The sequence below is a fragment of the Tamandua tetradactyla genome, chromosome 6 (genome assembly GCF_023851605.1).
Source record: "Tamandua tetradactyla isolate mTamTet1 chromosome 6, mTamTet1.pri, whole genome shotgun sequence".
Classification (NCBI taxonomy): domain Eukaryota; kingdom Metazoa; phylum Chordata; class Mammalia; order Pilosa; family Myrmecophagidae; genus Tamandua; species Tamandua tetradactyla.
In genome coordinates this window covers 17,709,610-17,726,198 of record NC_135332.1, presented here as the reverse complement: position 1 = coordinate 17,726,198, position 16,589 = coordinate 17,709,610, and the positions used below count along the sequence as shown (strand labels likewise).

At 40.8% G+C, this 16,589-nt stretch overlaps 1 protein-coding gene across 4 annotated transcripts in view; it reads right to left on the bottom strand.

Moving 5' to 3' along the window:
* The window catches only part of MFSD11 (major facilitator superfamily domain containing 11), a 32,022-nt gene that overhangs the window by 14,633 nt on the left and 800 nt on the right, over positions 1–16,589 (bottom strand). The window contains exons 1-11 of one of the 4 annotated variants that reach the window (XM_077163938.1): positions 16,326–16,420; positions 15,845–16,015; positions 15,281–15,336; positions 13,665–13,772; positions 13,046–13,125; positions 12,834–12,930; positions 11,680–11,738; positions 10,991–11,135; positions 7,356–7,396; positions 3,547–3,612; positions 2,061–2,186 (exon numbers count right to left, since the gene is read on the bottom strand). In XM_077163938.1, coding sequence (XP_077020053.1) covers positions 2,061–2,186; positions 3,547–3,612; positions 7,356–7,396; positions 10,991–11,135; positions 11,680–11,738; positions 12,834–12,930; positions 13,046–13,125; positions 13,665–13,772; positions 15,281–15,336; positions 15,845–15,940 — 874 coding nt within the window. In that variant the 5' untranslated portion in view covers positions 15,941–16,015; positions 16,326–16,420. The other 3 variants (XM_077163937.1, XM_077163936.1, XM_077163939.1) reach the window with 3 other exon arrangements.

The following is a 16,589-nucleotide window of genomic DNA, read 5'->3' as shown; positions in this document are numbered from 1 at the left end:
AGGGAAATACCTGAAACTGTTGAACTGTAATCCAATAGACAATTCTTGAAGGTGACAGCAGCTATAGAGCTTTTAAGGTGTAACCGCATGATTGTGAAAACCTTGTGACTGACACTCCCTTTAACCAGTGTAAGTACAGATAAGTAGGGAAAAAAAGATAATAAATAAATACATAATGGAGGGTGAGGAGTGGATAATGGGATGTTTTGGGTTTTCTTTTTTTACTTACATTTTTTACATTTATTCTTTTTTTTGGAGTAATGGAAACATTCAAAAATCCATTGTGAAGAGGAACGCACAGCTAATATGATGATACTATGGGATGATTATATGTAATGTGAATATATATTATATCTCACTAAAATTGCATTTAAAAAGGGGGGTGAGTGGGAGGCACTGTAATCTTCAAAAAATGTATTATAAAAGACAAACTGTGGAAATGTTCCAGACTACAGACTAAAGAGACACAACAACCAAATGCAGTCCCCTGTCTAGAATGAGCTCTGTCCCTGGGTGGGAAAGGATGCTGTAAAGGACATTACGAGATGCACAATAGATGATGGTATCAGTGTAAAATGCTGAGGCTCCTAACTGTACTACAGTAATGTAGGAGAGCACCCCCAGTCTTAGGAAACACACGCTGAAGCATTTGGGGGTTAACAGTCAAAAAATATGTCACTCTCAAACAGTTAAAAAATAATAACAATAATAAATTCACATATCCATGAGAGAGAGGGCCATAAGGAAAGCAAGAGAGAGAACAAATGATAAAGCAAATAGGGTAAAATGTTAACAATAAGTGAATCCTGTAAAAACGACATCCCTGTTTCTTGTATCATTTTTAGTTTTGCAATTTTTTGTAAATTTGATATTTCCACATGAGTAAAAAACAAAATAAAATTAACAAGCCCCTACAAAAACAGTGAGTTTCCCTACGCTGGCGATCTATAGGCAGAGACTAAATGGCAAGGTACCAAGCAGACTCTCCTTGTCTGATCTCATCCTTGGCCGAGGCTTCACCTACCACTTACAGGCCAACAACTCCCAAAATGAAATCTCCAGACCACATGCCCCTCCTGAATATCGATCCTGCATTTCCCACTAGACACACCCTCACTTGGATACCCTCTTGGCATTTCAACATGTTCAAAATCTCATTTTCCTCCCTTTCCCCAAACCCATCTCCTCTAGGGCGTAACTCAATTATCGTTAACTACCTGTCATTCCAGACTCCTCTTCTCACCCCACTACCCAACCGGTTACCAAGTTCTACTGAGCCAACATTCTAATGACTCATTCAACACATTTAATTATTTATTGAAGGCCTAATAAATGCATGGTACTGTTTCAAGTGTTGGCAATAAACCAGACAACAAAAAAAACAAAACAAAATCTGCTTTCTCCATAGCTTATCACCATCCAACATTCTAAATTTTCTGTTTTTGATTGGTCTATGTTCCCTCACAAGAAAATAAGCTCCATGTGGGCAGGGGATTTTGTTTGCTTTGTTTACAAAATGGAAGCACATGTTTCCTAACACAATATCCAATATATTGCAGGTATTGAACAAATCTTCATTGAATAAACAACCAGAAACAAAAGGGATTTCAAGACACTCGGAGTATTTTAAGGGGAAAGACTGCATGTTTTCTTATTTATGCTTCTGTCTGTGAATTATTTGGCAAATGTTTTATATAATTTAATTAGAAAAATGATAGCAGAAAAACAAAGAGATACTGGGTAGGGTGAAAATAAGGAAGAAGAATAGGAGAAATTTAGGGACAGGAAGGTAAGTTAAAAGTGCCAGTACAAAAATGTAGAGCTGTGTTCCAGTAGCCATGTTTCTTGATGATGACTGTATAATGATATAGCTTTCACAATGTGACTGTGTGATTGTGAAAATCTTGTGTCTGATGCTCCTTTTAGCTACCTTGCCAACAGATGAGTAGAACATATGGAATAAAAATAAATAATAGGTGGAACAAATATTAAGAAAAAAAAGTGCTAGTACAAACTATAACAGACTTTTTTTTTACTGCAAAGATTTTTTTATAACCAACCTAAAATTTCTCCAATGCCGATGAAAATGCCAGAAAGTCCAATGAGGCTTTTCTCTTCTGTTCCAAATTTATTTACAGCACCAATGCAGGTTCCATATACACCAGAGAAGAAAGTTAATTCCAAACCTTCAGGGAAAAAAAATCAGATTTAAATTAACCAGACATTCACATTCTCCCTTTCCTATTTTTTCTACACGTCTAACAGTATTTGAACCATAGAACCTAGGATAAAATTCATAATTGATTCAGCTGAAACGTTACTCCCCAAGCAGAGCATAATTTTAAGCTGTGAAACTGATGAAATGGTATCAGCCACAAGATGGCAGCTGCATCACATTTGAGATAAAAATACACACCCCAAATAAGCACAGATATGTTAAAAACCGTCACCTCTGCTTGTGCAGGCAGAGAGTTAATTAACATAAAGTAGTGACAGCGAACCCTAAGGTGCTCATTATCCTAACGAATAACCTTCCCAGAGAACTGGAAACTATGCTCAGACCACCAATACCTCCTCTCTCCACGATTGCTTAAAGGCACCAGAAGGCTTTAAGTCAACATTTTTTCCCAGGAAAAGAAAATTCCAAATATATAAACAAGGGTGTATCAATAGAAAGCCTTGATTCCTTAATGCTACAAAATCTGAACTATGAATTACAAACATGTTTAGTGCTTATTCTACTTCTCCTAAAAAGATGTTATACGTTCAAGGCCCACAGAAGCAAACGTCCTAACTGGTATGACAGCGTGCTCTGAAAGGGTCTCAAATGACTTTCTGATGAGAAATTCTTCGGACCTCAGAGTGCTCTGCCCTGTTTCACATCACAGCATCATGTGGTACAGCGCAGAGCTCACATATTATGTTCATCCAAGTACAGTGACAACGATCCATTCATGGCTATTTTCTGCAGTGCTGCCCTCAGCTGACCACGTGCTCGTGGGAGCTAGTGCCCCCACACAGTGCTCAGTGAACGCTGCCTCCCAGTTTTCATGGCTTTGCAGAGAACCCTCCCACCTAGAACCAGGGCTGGCCCTGTCTGTGACTTGCTTTAGCAGGAGATGACAGTGGGCCAGTTCCAAGCTTAAGTTTTAAGTAGGTCTGGCAGTTCCTTCTTTTATCCTTTGGGCAGCTCTTAGCCACTGCGGGAGAAGCGTGGCTACCCGCTGGGTCACAGGAGGGGATCATGCAGAGAGGGTCCCACAGATGGGCAGAGGCCCTGGGACTACATGGAGAGCAAGACCCAGCCTTGCAGCTGACCCCATCAAGGCATCAGACATGGATACAAAACTATCTTGGAAGTTCCAGCTCTAGCTGCCCTCTGATGGCGACCAGAGGAGTCCCCAGCTGAGACCATCAGAAGAGCCATTCCACCAAGCCTGGGTCACTGCACGTAATTCTGAGCAATAATAATCCAGGGGCTGTGTTTTAAGCCCTTATTATCAGTATGCAGCAAGAGAAAAATAAAACAGTCATGAATTTCATCACCTGTGTAAGCAGTTGTTACACTCAGAAAGAGCATCTCTTTGGTGACACACAACTTGAGAGACTTTTCTGTAAAAAAAAGAAAAAAAAGTTAGGAGTACTTAGCTAGGTTTAAATTAATCAAGCCAAAATTCTAAAATACTCCTTCAACCATAACACCCCTTGTCAGTCATGCCAGTAAAAAAATACTTTCAAAAGAAGGTTAATGATTCTTTTTAAAATACATAAGGATGAGCTATTTCCGCCCCATAAACGAAATGTTTCAACTGCTTAAATCTACCCTAGAGGTGCATTTTCTCCAACACATTCCCTAGTTCTTAAACAAAAGGGAAGTGGGGGGCAGTTAATGAAGCAAAATAAAAGAACACTTCTATTAAGGGAGTCCACATTCGACAAAGTGCTAACTTCTCTAAGGAATTATAATGGGACAGCCTTAGAACTGAACTCAGGAACACCAGAGGAGCTTCGTAACCATGCGGAAGCCGGGGCATCTGGGCTGAAAGACTAGTTCCGACATTGGTTTATCATTATTATCATTTTTGTATGCTGTGCAGTGGGGATCACGTTTCATTCTTTTCCATGTGACTACCCCATCATCGCAGCACCATTTGTCGAATTTTTTTTTGGGGGGGCGTGTGTGGGCCGAGAACTGAACCTGGGTCTCCTGCATGGCAGGCAAGAATTCCACCACTGAACTACCCCTGCACCTAGAAATGTGCCTAGAAACAAACCTTATGTTCGAAAACCACAGATCCTCAACAAGAGTACGAAGACAATTCAATGGGGAAAGAATTTTTTTCAACAAACGCTGGAACAACTGTATAACCACATGCAAAAAATTAAGTTGGACCCTTTCCCAACATCATTTTCAAAGATTAGGTCAAAATGGGTCATAGACTGAAATGTAAGAGCCAAAACTTTTATAGGAGTAAATCATTATCACCAAAAGTACAAGTAACTTCCTCAAAATTAAAAACCTTTGTACTTCAAAGAATACTATTGTGAAAATGAAATGATAACACTCACAGAATGGTAGAAAATATCTGCAAATCCTATATATATATAAGAGACTTTCATCTAGAATATATGAAGAATTTTTACAACTCAATAATAAAGAACCCAATTTAAAAATGGGCAAAAGGTCTAAACAGACACTTCTTCAAAGAAGATATGCAAACGGACAATAAGCACATGAAAACATGCTCATTCATCACCAGGGAAATGCAAAGCAAAACCCCACTAGGATGGCTGTGATCAAAAAGACACAAGCGTTGGCAAAAATGTGGAGAAGCTGGAACCCTCACAATTGCCAGGGGGATGACAAATGATGCAGACACTTTGGAAAACAGTCTAGTGATTCCTCAAAAGATTAAACATAGAAATACCACATGATGCAGAAATTTCTGTCCTAGGTTTATACCAAGAGAAATGAGAACATGTGTCCAGACAAAAATGTACACACTAGTGTTCACAGCAGAATTATTCCTAATGTCAAAAAAGCAGAAACAACCCATATGTTATAACGATCAACCACATGGATGAGCCTTGGAGGATGGCTGAGTAGGAAGCTCCAGGAATCAGCCCTTTCACCAAAACAACTATTAAACAGGCAGGAACTGTCTGAATCAACTATTTGAAAACTCCAGAGTCCGGCAGAAAATGATACAGAATGCAGGGATGAGTGGGAGGAAAAGACCCTATTAATTATGGCAAATACTAGTAAACTGCTTCCTAACCACAGCAGTTACCCTCGCCTAGCCCGAATCTTACCGCAGGCAGCAATGGGGTTTGTCTGCTGGTACAGTGTGCTGGTGCCAGAAAGAGACATAAAAATCCACTTCCCCAGGGAGGGACCACGGTGGCTCAGCAGGCAAGAAAGCTTACCTGCCATGCCAGAGGACCCAGGTTTGATTCCTGGTGCCTGCCCATGTAAAAAAAAAAAAAAAAAAAAAAAATTCACTTCCCCAAGATACAGTGAGGGCAACGGTCAATCACTGTCCATGGCTCTTTTTTTTCTTTGTATACTGGTATTGCAGGCTCATATTTCATTGTTTTCCCATGTGAGTATTCCATAAATGCAGCACCATTTTGTTGAATTTTTGTTGGTTTTTTGTTTTGCAGGAAGTGCATGGACTGGAAATCGAACCTGGGTTTCCTGCATGGCAGGAGAAAATTCTACCACTGAACTACCCTTGCACCCCCTGATCATAGCTCTTGATTAGCAACTTCGGATATCTGCGGGGCTGGCTCTGAGGGTGGCCACTGTTCCAAGAGGCCCTGGACAAAGGCAGCAGAGTAGCCTGAAGGCCACATGCTTCCTCAAAGCTGCAGAGGTCAGCTGAAGGGCTGCATTCCCTGAGCAGGTCAAGAAAGCAGCTTTGGAGCCCCATGAAGAAGCTCCTAGCCCCACCCTCAAGTGTAGTTTGGTCCCGGGCCTTCCTTTCAGATGGGAAAGACTGACTTGATGGGGACAGATGTACTTAGGAGACTCCTCCCCAGGCTACACTACCACCCCCACTTCCAGAATTTGCCCCCCAGGCAAAGGCAGCTTGAGGCTGCAATAAACAATTGGGGTCGATGGCCTGGGGCAAAAAGGCTTAAGAGCTTTAAGTTGTGCAGGGACAAGGTCTTTCTCCTGGGAAGAAAAGGAGGAATTCAAACTCCTGTAAACAGGGAACTCTCCTAAGTCCACCAAAAAGCCCAGGTCAAGGCCGAGAAAAGACACGACTGACCCTGCACTCTGCATTCATCTTGGGCAGAACTTCTTGATAGAGGGCTGACACTCAAGAAAATCTACGTACCGTCGGCTAGTTAGAAATGCAAGAATCTCAGGGAATAAATCCCAGATTTAGAATTTCAAAATACTAGAATGTACAGTATGTAACAAAAGATTACAGGATTAAGAAACAGGATATGATGGCCCATCCAAAGAAAGAAGATAAAAATCTAGCAAACATCAATGAAGTAAAGAGACTGTGGACATACTTTAAAAAAATAATGGTCAATATGCTCAAGGAGATGAAGTAAAATACAGAAAAAGAACTCAAGGACCTCAGAAAACACTGGCCTAAAATGGGGTTCCTGAAAGAATGTGGCTCCTCAAATCTGCTCCCGGTTTGGAAGTACCTGTCAGTTACTCTCTCGTAAGGAGATGAAGAAGCAGAGAGAGCAGCAGCCCGTGTCAGGCCTCGCTAGCCCAGAAGCCACGGCGGCCCGTTTCTGAAGAAATCGCAGGATGCTGCCCGTCTGTCAGACAGTCTGTGCTCAAATCCCAGCTAGGCCAGGTCCCAATGGTGGACCGTGAGCATATCATTCAATTTCTCTAAGCCTCAATTTTCTCGTCTGTGAAATGGAGATAATGCCAGGTGTCCGTTGTCGGCTACTCCTCGGACAGCTGTGAGAACTCTCTCACTGGAGGGGGCCTCTGTCCTACTAGCCATTGAGTCACTGGACCGTCCTGTTCTCTCCTGAGGAGCAACACGTGCTCTGCTCTTCAGGGTCTGAAGGAAATGGTCCTGGCGGCCCTCACTATCCTCCCTATACACTCCCAACTCTGGAAACCCCTGAGCCCTCTGCAGCCTCATCAGCCCTCCCCCCACATCCACATGCGTCTGGAAGTCCAGGACCATCCCTCACACCTGCCCATGTCACTGAGACACTGATAGAGAAGACAAACACATTTCAGAGCAGCATACCTGGAAAAACGAAAACATGGGGGATCGTCAATCCAAAATTACCAGGGGAAGGGGGAAGGGCAAATGCTGAAGTTGTTCCTGAACAGTTTTCGCATTTCAGATACAGAAAATACTTACTAAACGCATCTACTGCCTTTGTCATATTGCTCTGGGCAGACCTGATTGGAAAAAAAACGAAAAGAAAAAGTTTTTTTTCCCTCCCTTGAAAACTGAACAGAGAACAGAACTTCTATACCATATTTTCATCGAAGTTTGCAAAAGCTCTGTCCTCTACATGGTCTGGCAGATATTTCCACTGTCCCTCCAGTGGCCCCTCCATGCTCCTCACTCCAGCCACCCTACATGGCCCCAGTTGCAGAGAACTTCTTTAAAGTGCTGCTTCAGTCTTAATGATGCAACACAAATCTTTCACATGGAATTTATTCTACATATTCGCACATTCTTTTCAGATGTGATACTTCAGGCAGGATAGAAATATTCTGTACCCTGCTATTTTCAAATGGTAAAAATAATTTGTGATTACTCGATTTGCCAGCACCCCAAATGCATGAAAAGCAAAGAGCTTCCAAACTTCTCAAAACTTTCATTACCCACCATTACATGTTTGGAATGTAGTGTGAGTACTGGTTAGAAACTCTCTGCAGTCAGAGTCCTGGGTTTGGATCCTAGTTTTGCCACTTATTAATTGTGTGATTACAGACAAATTACTTCATCTCTCAGAGTTTCCTCATTTGTAAAATAGGGAACTACCTGTACGAAGTACATGAGATAACATATTACAAGCACAGCTGTTACAAGGTTATGGAGAATCACTGTTTAAAGATTACATCTTTAATGCCAGCCAAGTCAGCCAAGTCTACTTACCCTTTATTCTTAAATAATTCTGTTTACAAAGAAAAAAAATCAGACAAACCTAATGGCGATCCAGTTGACTTAAGAAATAAACAAATCACTGATATAAAAAGAGGAATATGTTCTAATCAACAGGAAAACATTTTTCCTTACTATAAAAACGCCTGCATTTCCTGGAAGCAACTAGTATTTAGTCTACATTAACTGGTAATACCTCAGCTTATACTTGGAGAGGATATGATTTAGGATTCCAATATTTTACTCTTCAGTTCTTACATAAGCAGGAACTGATTTACACAATCAATTACAGTCTATTAAAGCAATCAATTCAGCTAACTCTCAGCTGCAAATCACTCCCAATTCAATTCAGAGGTATTGAAAAGAAGCCATTTTTAGTACAAGTATTCCAGAATAAGACAACCCCCAGGTCCTGCAGGGGCAGGTCAAGTTTAACGTTCGATCAGGTCATTACCAATCCTCACTTGAGACCCTCCACTGGCTTCCCATCTCACTATGGGTAGCAGCCAAAGCCCTTTAAGAACTGACAAGGCCCTGGGTGCCCTGAGCCCCACGACCTCTCTGCTCTCCTGCCACACCTGCTTAGTCTGCTCGGGCTACGGTGGCCTCCCAGGAATGCTACCTCTCCAGGGACTGGGCCCTCCTGGGTCCCACTGGCTGGGAAGCTCTTCCCCTAGCCACCAGTCCCACCAGCTCCCCACCCCCTCCTTCAGGTCTTAATGTTAAATGTTACCTTCTCAGTTTTCCCTGACAACTCCAGCTATCATCGCAAACCCCCACCAAAATCCACACTTCAACACAGCATCTCTGCTTTATTTTTCTACTGTTTAAAACATCAGATGGCTAATGGGTGTGGGGATCCTTCTTGGGGGGTAATGAAAATGTTCTCAAACTTGACAGTGATGATAGTTACACAAATCTGTAGACACGCTTTTAAGTCAATGAACTTCTAACTGAGTAAACTGTATGGTATGTGAATTACAACTCAGTAAAACTGTTTTTAGAAAAACACATATTTTTCCTGCTTCTTTGCTCCCTCACTAGAAAGCAAGCTCCAAGAATATACAAAAATCTGTTCTGTTCAATGCAGCAGCCTCCACACAATGTCTGGCATATACCAGACCCTCAAATAAAGGTAGAAGGAAGGAGGGGAAGAAGGGCAAATTGAGAGACAGGCAAGTGCCAAGGAAGAAAGCCAAGAGATCACACAGTGAACAGGTCCTGAGACATGCGAAGGTAAAGGTAGAGGACAGAGTTACCTTTATGCATCTTTAAATTATTTTCCATAAAGCAACCAACAGGAAATCTTTTTAAATCAGGGTCCACGTACTTCCTCAATGGCTTCCAATCATGCCAAGAATAAAATTCAAAGTCTTTTCCTACTTCCACTCTCTCCCTGTGCTGAGCCCACCAGGCCCCTCCCCACCTCATGGCCGAAGCCTTGGCCATAGCCATCAGCAGCCTAGGCCTGTGCTTCCCTGATGGTCACTCAGTGCTCCTTCTCCTGGGTGGGTCTCAGCGAGCTGCCCAGCTCTTTCTCCCCTTCCCCTCTTTCTATGTCTTCTTAGCCTTTGCTCTGAGACTTTCTTACATGCTTATTGTCAACCACTCCCTTGAAAATTAACGCCCTTAAGAATAGGGACCTTATCCAATTGATTCATAGCTAAATCCTTGGGGTTTACAAGAGTGCTGGCACTGAGCTGGTGCTATTTGTAGAATAACATTGAAGTTTCAAGAATGGGAGATGAGTCAGTAAGAACAAATGCTAAAAAGGCTGAGTGTTCCTCAATACCGCACCCTCTTTCCCATCACACAGCCCCTGGTCTATCTCCTCCCCTTGGTCGCCAAGGCCCTTGAAATCAAGGAAGGGTTTGTGCTTTTCTTTATGGCACTAACACCACAATTTGTTGAATGATTATTTATCAATTTTGGTTGAATGTGCGGTATTCATCTTAATAAACAGCTTCCCCAATTTTTACTGGTTTGTGTTATATATATATATATATATTCCCCCCACCCCCAAACCAAAGTAGCACTTCTCTTTTGCTTTACATAAGTTCAGCACAAATTTTGAATGCTTATTGACCCAGGAATTTTAGGCCCTTTTTGGATTAAAAAGACACTATAGAAAATTGAATGCAAAAGTGTTAACAATAGATAAAATGCTATAAGGGAATTATGACAATCTATCAATTCACAAAAAACAAACAAAGGTGGCTAAGATTCATTACTTATTTCCTCTTCTCTAAATCTAGATTTTACCCACAATGACACCACCTCTGATGTCTGAAATGGTTTTAACCTATCATTGAAATGTGCTCAAGATAATTTACAATTTTTAGAAAAATACAGGGCTATACATTTATCTCCCCATTTGGACTACTTTGGGGAAAACCACCACTGCAAGAACCAGAGACTGTCAGCGAGAGCATGGGGACATCAAGTGTCCAAGCTGGATCAGCGAAATAGCAGCTAAGGGCAGAGACTTTTCTGTTTGACTCAATTAGCCCACGTCTTTGCACATAAAAACACATGGGACAGATGTCCGCTGAATTAAATGAGGAAACTGCAGCCTACAGAAACTTCGGTGATTACTGGTACTGCGACCCTGTTCATCAGTGGCAAAACTGGGATCACAGTTAAAGCCCCTGTAAGCATTTTCACCACCTTTCCTTTCTGTCTGCCTGTTGCTTCTGCCCACATGGTGCCCCTTTATCTTTTTCCTTTTCTTATTAACTTTATAAGTTTTCCCTCCTATCTGCCTGGGGTAACCTACAGATAATACCTGATTATCAGTCAAGGTTAAAGAAGTGAGTACTCTCCAGACCAGATCTAGTTAAAATATATTTTAAAATAAAAGGGATGTTTCCAAAACTTCTTACTCATTGACTTCCATGTCCTGGTCATCAGAAGACTCATCTTCTCCCAGGACATTTTCAGAATCTGGTTTCCTAATGAGAAAGAAAAGAACTGTCCCCACAAGGCTAATCACAGTCAGGGCAATAAACACTGTTCTTCGATCACTCTCTGGGGGAAACAAAACAAAACAAAACAGAAGTAAGTAGACAGCGTTGTCCATACAACAACTCCAGAATCAGTACTGTGTTCACAGGTTGTTTACAATCATCAAAGCACTACCCATATTAAATTTTTACTTTACTGCATCAGGTAAATAGGACACCTCTACTTTCACCTTTCTGTTAGAAAAATACTAATAAGCCCATAGCTTAGCATAGCATAGGATAGCAACGTAAGACTTAAAATCACATTCTTTTAATCAAAAACATGAACAGACACAATAGTAAAGAGTTCAAAAGTCTTCTGGTGTTTCACTAGTATACCTGACACAGCCTAACCTTCTCCCACACTGAGATGTTACCTAAAGCCCAATCACACACTATAAACCTCGTTTAATAACATAATCCAAGGGTTACTAAATGGTACACTCTGAGAGGACTTAAGATACGAATGTTCCTCAGGGTAGTGTTTGAACTAAGCAATAATGGATATTTTTATGGAAATGCTACTTTACTTTGAACGTATCCCAATAAAGCAGACTGAAAAAACAAACCTGATATTTGAGTTTTCCCTTGCCAAGCAAAATATATGTAGAGATTTCCAAAGAACAAGCTGGGGGAAGAAAAGGCAAGAGAGAATATTGGGAAATTATTTTAATATTTATGTTTTTTAAAACAATTATCTCCATTATTTGCTTAAAAAGAGAGACACACAGAGAGAGAAAAAGCGACCTTCACAATTTTTAAAGTATTTATCCACCTACTCTAGGTCATTTAAAAGTCTCAACTCTACCCTGACACTTTCTGAAAAACTTAACTGACCCAGATGAAATTTAGCCTCCTTGCATGTGACAGTAACCTGATTCAGAACTGTCCTTCAGAGAACACTTGACTCACTTTGAAACATGTGATTTCATGTTTTCATGACTCCCTGGAAACAAGCATATGCTACTTTTTAAATACCAAAATTTAAAGAATCTATTAAAAGGAACAACTATGATTTAATTTCCTGCTTCTACTCCATTAAAGCATACTTTAATTTAGCATACTTTCCTAAGGAAGGAATCATTGTCTTCACACCCCTGTTTCTTAATATACAATCCCTTAAAACTAAACATTTTCATTTGTTAAGCCTTATACATCTTAACATTCTAGGCAAGATTCATGAAGGTAAATCTTCAGAGCAGGTTCCTGAAATTCAGTAGCCACGAACAGAATGACTGTTTTGCATTTTAGTTAGGAAATAAAATGCTATATTGTTCAGTGTTGATATATTTAGTCTCACTTTTAAATTTTGGTATATTTGTTAGTAGCTTTCAGGTAGTGTAAACCAGGGGAACCCAGATAAGGATAATTTAAATCAGATTACAGTTAAACCTCTGTTCTCTTATCCGTGGACTGGAGAGAATACCTTCTAACCTCACCAGGTTGTCATGAGGACTAAACGAAATTAAGTAAAGAATTATGTCCTTGAAACACAGCTGATGCTAAATAAATGATGGTTAATATTATTTTCTATTTATTATCTACTAGTTCCAAGAAGGTAGATCTTTGCATTTTAAGTAATCCTATAAAATGCTGACTCTCTACTATATGCCGCTAGGAACTTAAGTCCTATAAAGTGGAAGTGAACGTTCAACAAAACAAAGACCTAAAAATTGAGGTGAAGAGCATCAGAGAAAAGATTTAGCTCCAAAAGTAGCATTACCTAGACTGTAAGAGTGCCCAGAAAATTCCACTGTTTCTCCCAATAGTGAGCTCATCTGAATTTATTGTCAGGCAATTTCCTTGTGCTGTCCAAAGCACTAAAATTCAAACCAAAAGTTTATCAAGGAAACACAATTACTTTACATTCTAAATACATAAACAGTACCCTCGGCTAAGCCCCAGAAAATAAAAGAGTGAGAAGACAAAACTTACCAGCAGCAGCGATTCCAATGAAAACAGAGGCTGTGTAGAAGGACCACGGGAAAGGCTGGATAAAAACGGCAATGTACATGCTAAAATATAACAGGTCAGTGCATTATAGTCAAACGATACCTGAAACACAATGCCAATTATGCCTTCTAGGAATCAATTTTGAGGGTTCTCTTCTTCTAAAATTCAATCTGTTAAGGAATTCTCCAATTTGGATAAAAGGGACAAACGCAATTTAGTCATTTCTTAATTTACCATTTCAAAAGTGTGAAATCATAGAATGAAAGTTTACAATTGGTCTTGGCCAATAGCTTAGTAAACAACAGGACTGTAGTTCTAGAGATCAGATTACATCATGGGAGTTCTCTTCAACCATTTTAGAAAGAGATTCTGGATACCATTTTTATTAATAGCAAACTAAAAGCTGACATACACAGTCTCAGCACAGTGAAACAACACGGAATACCTGAGAAACAAATTAAGACCCCTCTGAAGCTGAGAGCCAAATCACCCACATTCTATTCAAGCCAAGTGAGCAAATTTTTGTTGAAAGTTTACTAGATGCTTGAAAGATGCTGAAAGTGTTCTAATTAAACGAATGGAAGAAGATCACACTACTCACCTGTAAAATAAACCACTAGCAAACATAGAGAGTTGAGGTCCTACAATGGCAACCACGGATGGTGTAATCAAATTTGAAGCAGAGAACACTCCATAAATAATTGCCATACTGTGCATGCAACACACAAAAGAAAAAGAAAAAAAAAAACCTTTAAAAAATCTATTTGCAGTCAACAAATTTTTTTTGTAATTCAGCCCTCACAATCTTTAGTCAAAATTTATGAAAATTATAGTATTAAACTGAATGCCTTATTAAACCTTTCATTTGTACAAAGTTTAAGTTTCTTTGAATTAGTTTGCCTTGGGTAACAAGTTATTAATATCCTAGTACATTATAATAAGAGCTAACATATAACATGCCAGTCACTGTGCTGAGTACTTTGAAAATATTCTCTTTTAATCCTAACAGCTCATGAAGAAGGTATTGTTGTTACCCTCATTTTACAGAAAAGAAAGCTGAGACACAGACGGATTAAGTAACTTGCCAAAAGTCTAGCTGCGCAGCTGGTGAAGCCAGTGCTGGAGGAAGGATTCCAATCGTGGTGCTCTGAATCTCAAGTCCCTAGTCAACCAGTCTGCTCTACAAACTTAGCCTACAACCTCTGGAAACTGGATGAAATTTCTCTGGTTATAACCAACAAAGAGTTAAAACTTATTTAAATTAGAATTTAACTCAACCTGATGGCTTCACGAATTATTAATCTACTCTATTAATTACACCCAGCCCTAGCGTACAAAGTGTGGGTAAAACCATTTGGAGGGTCCTAAATTCATTTCCTAGCAACTCTTATTTACAAGTCCAAGGTACATTATTCTTTGGCTTTTATGAATCTTTCAAATATCAAATAGTCTTTCATTTGTTCTTTACAATACACGTGAAAGCAAAGAACTACAAAGAGCGGCGGTATTATTAATCATTAAAGACAACGGACATTCATATCCCTTTACCTTAAAATATCACAAAGTCAGGCTTAGGGTAGCTAATAATCCTAAGGGGTGGGGAGAGTTGCTACAATTCAATACCTAACCACATGGAAATGAAGAAAGCTTTTGATTTATACATATATTTATGTATCACATTCTCACATTTCCAGTTCATATGGATGACTTCTGAAGGTCTTTGCTCTTCGTTTACTTCATCTGTAAATTTGGAACTAAAACTTCAACAAAAATCTAAACACCCAGAGAACCGTATGTAAATGGTTATGAAATTACAACACTGGGAAGACCAAATGTTGGCAGAGTCAGATAAAACATCCTCTGTTTAGGATTGAGAAGATGGTATCATACTTGAGTACTTTAATTACAGGCACTGTGCCAAGTGCTTTTACATGCATTATCTGAGCAAGAAAACTGGCTTCAAAAGTAGTAAGTAGCATAAGATCATGCAGCAATTAAGTTGTGAAGCCAGAATTTCAAAAACCACATTTCAAATCCTAAGTTTATCACCTTTGGCACTATGTCCCTTCCACTGCCCCCCCCCCCCCCAAATAGTCTAGATACAGAGAGGAGAATTTGTAATCACTACTAATCCAGTCATAATGATCACATTGCCTGTGGCTTTGGTAGAACTTAAACATCTGTCAATAATATATAAAGTAAAACTAATTACAATACCTGGTATAGCCACTCCCGTGAAAATCTGTACTATTTAAGCTCCTGATGACAGTTTGCTGTGTGGAAGATAAAACTAATCAACGAAAACGTTTTGCAACCTCCCTCCCCGCTGGAGTCTGTCTCCAAGTACTCAAAGACAGAGAATAAAGTAAAAATTCACAATGCCGCAATGAACACCAATATTTAAAAATGCAGAAAGTCCAGTATGAAGGACTACATAATTGAAGAGGGCAAACTGATTATAAGAAAGTGGAGAGCCAGCTGTGATCATGCCCTCGATTCTACTTCCTTAACCACGCAAGTACTTAACACAGACAAGAAATTACTAGGTCAACACACAAACCCATAATTAAATCAGAAAAGTAAAGGGGAATATGTAACACCCACGCTTTAAGAAATGTATAAACCATGAAATCAAACCTAGCCATAAAAAACGAGAAGGGGAGGTGGGAAAATAAAAGGTGCAAATTTACGCGCGCTGTTACATATAATTAACGTTTATTATCATTTTTGGACTGCATTATGACAGGCCCTCCAGAGGAAGGAGAACAGATGGCAACTCACCGCTACATTTCCACAAGTTTGAAAGGCGGTGAACATAAACATAAAGGCAACTCCTAAAATAATGATGTTGTAGAGTTTTTTAGATTCGGGGGACATTTCGTCTCGGCTCTGCCGGAGGTCAGCAGCAGCCCCCGGCAGTCAGCTCTCCACGTGCCGAGCCCAGTAGCAAGCCTGAGAAGAAAAATGAGATGGTGAGAGGAGAAAACAGATGCCGGAGCGAGGCAGCAGAACTGTCAATTCCCAGTCCCTGGATCAGAATCCCAGGTTTAGGGTGAAGTTCTCCCCACGAACAAAGTCAGGACATTCCGAGGACGCGATCCGAGTGAGGAAGAGCCCAGCACTCTGAGAAACGCCAGCAATGTTGTCCCTCCAGGTTGAGAGGCCCGCAGGGGGATTAAGAGTGTCTAGAGAGAGCTCGCAGTTGCCCGTGCGGCCCCTCCCGCCCGGCCCTGACACCCGGCAGGTCAGGCGGCCCAGTCACCTGATCCGGTCACATGACCTCAGCGGGGCGCCGGCCGCGCGGCCCGCTGGGAGGTGTAGTCCCGGACGGCTGAGGCCGCGCGGGCGCGCCGTGATGGGTTGCCCGCTTCCTGAGGGAAGCAGAGCCGGGCCTGTGGACCCAAGCGGAGGGAGGCTGTAGCCGGGAATGCCGCGAAGAGTGGGGGAACTGCGGGAAGGGACCTAGGGATATAGCGGGGTCAGGCGAGGTCGAGGGAACGTAGAGACAAGTGGGGAGAGTACCCCT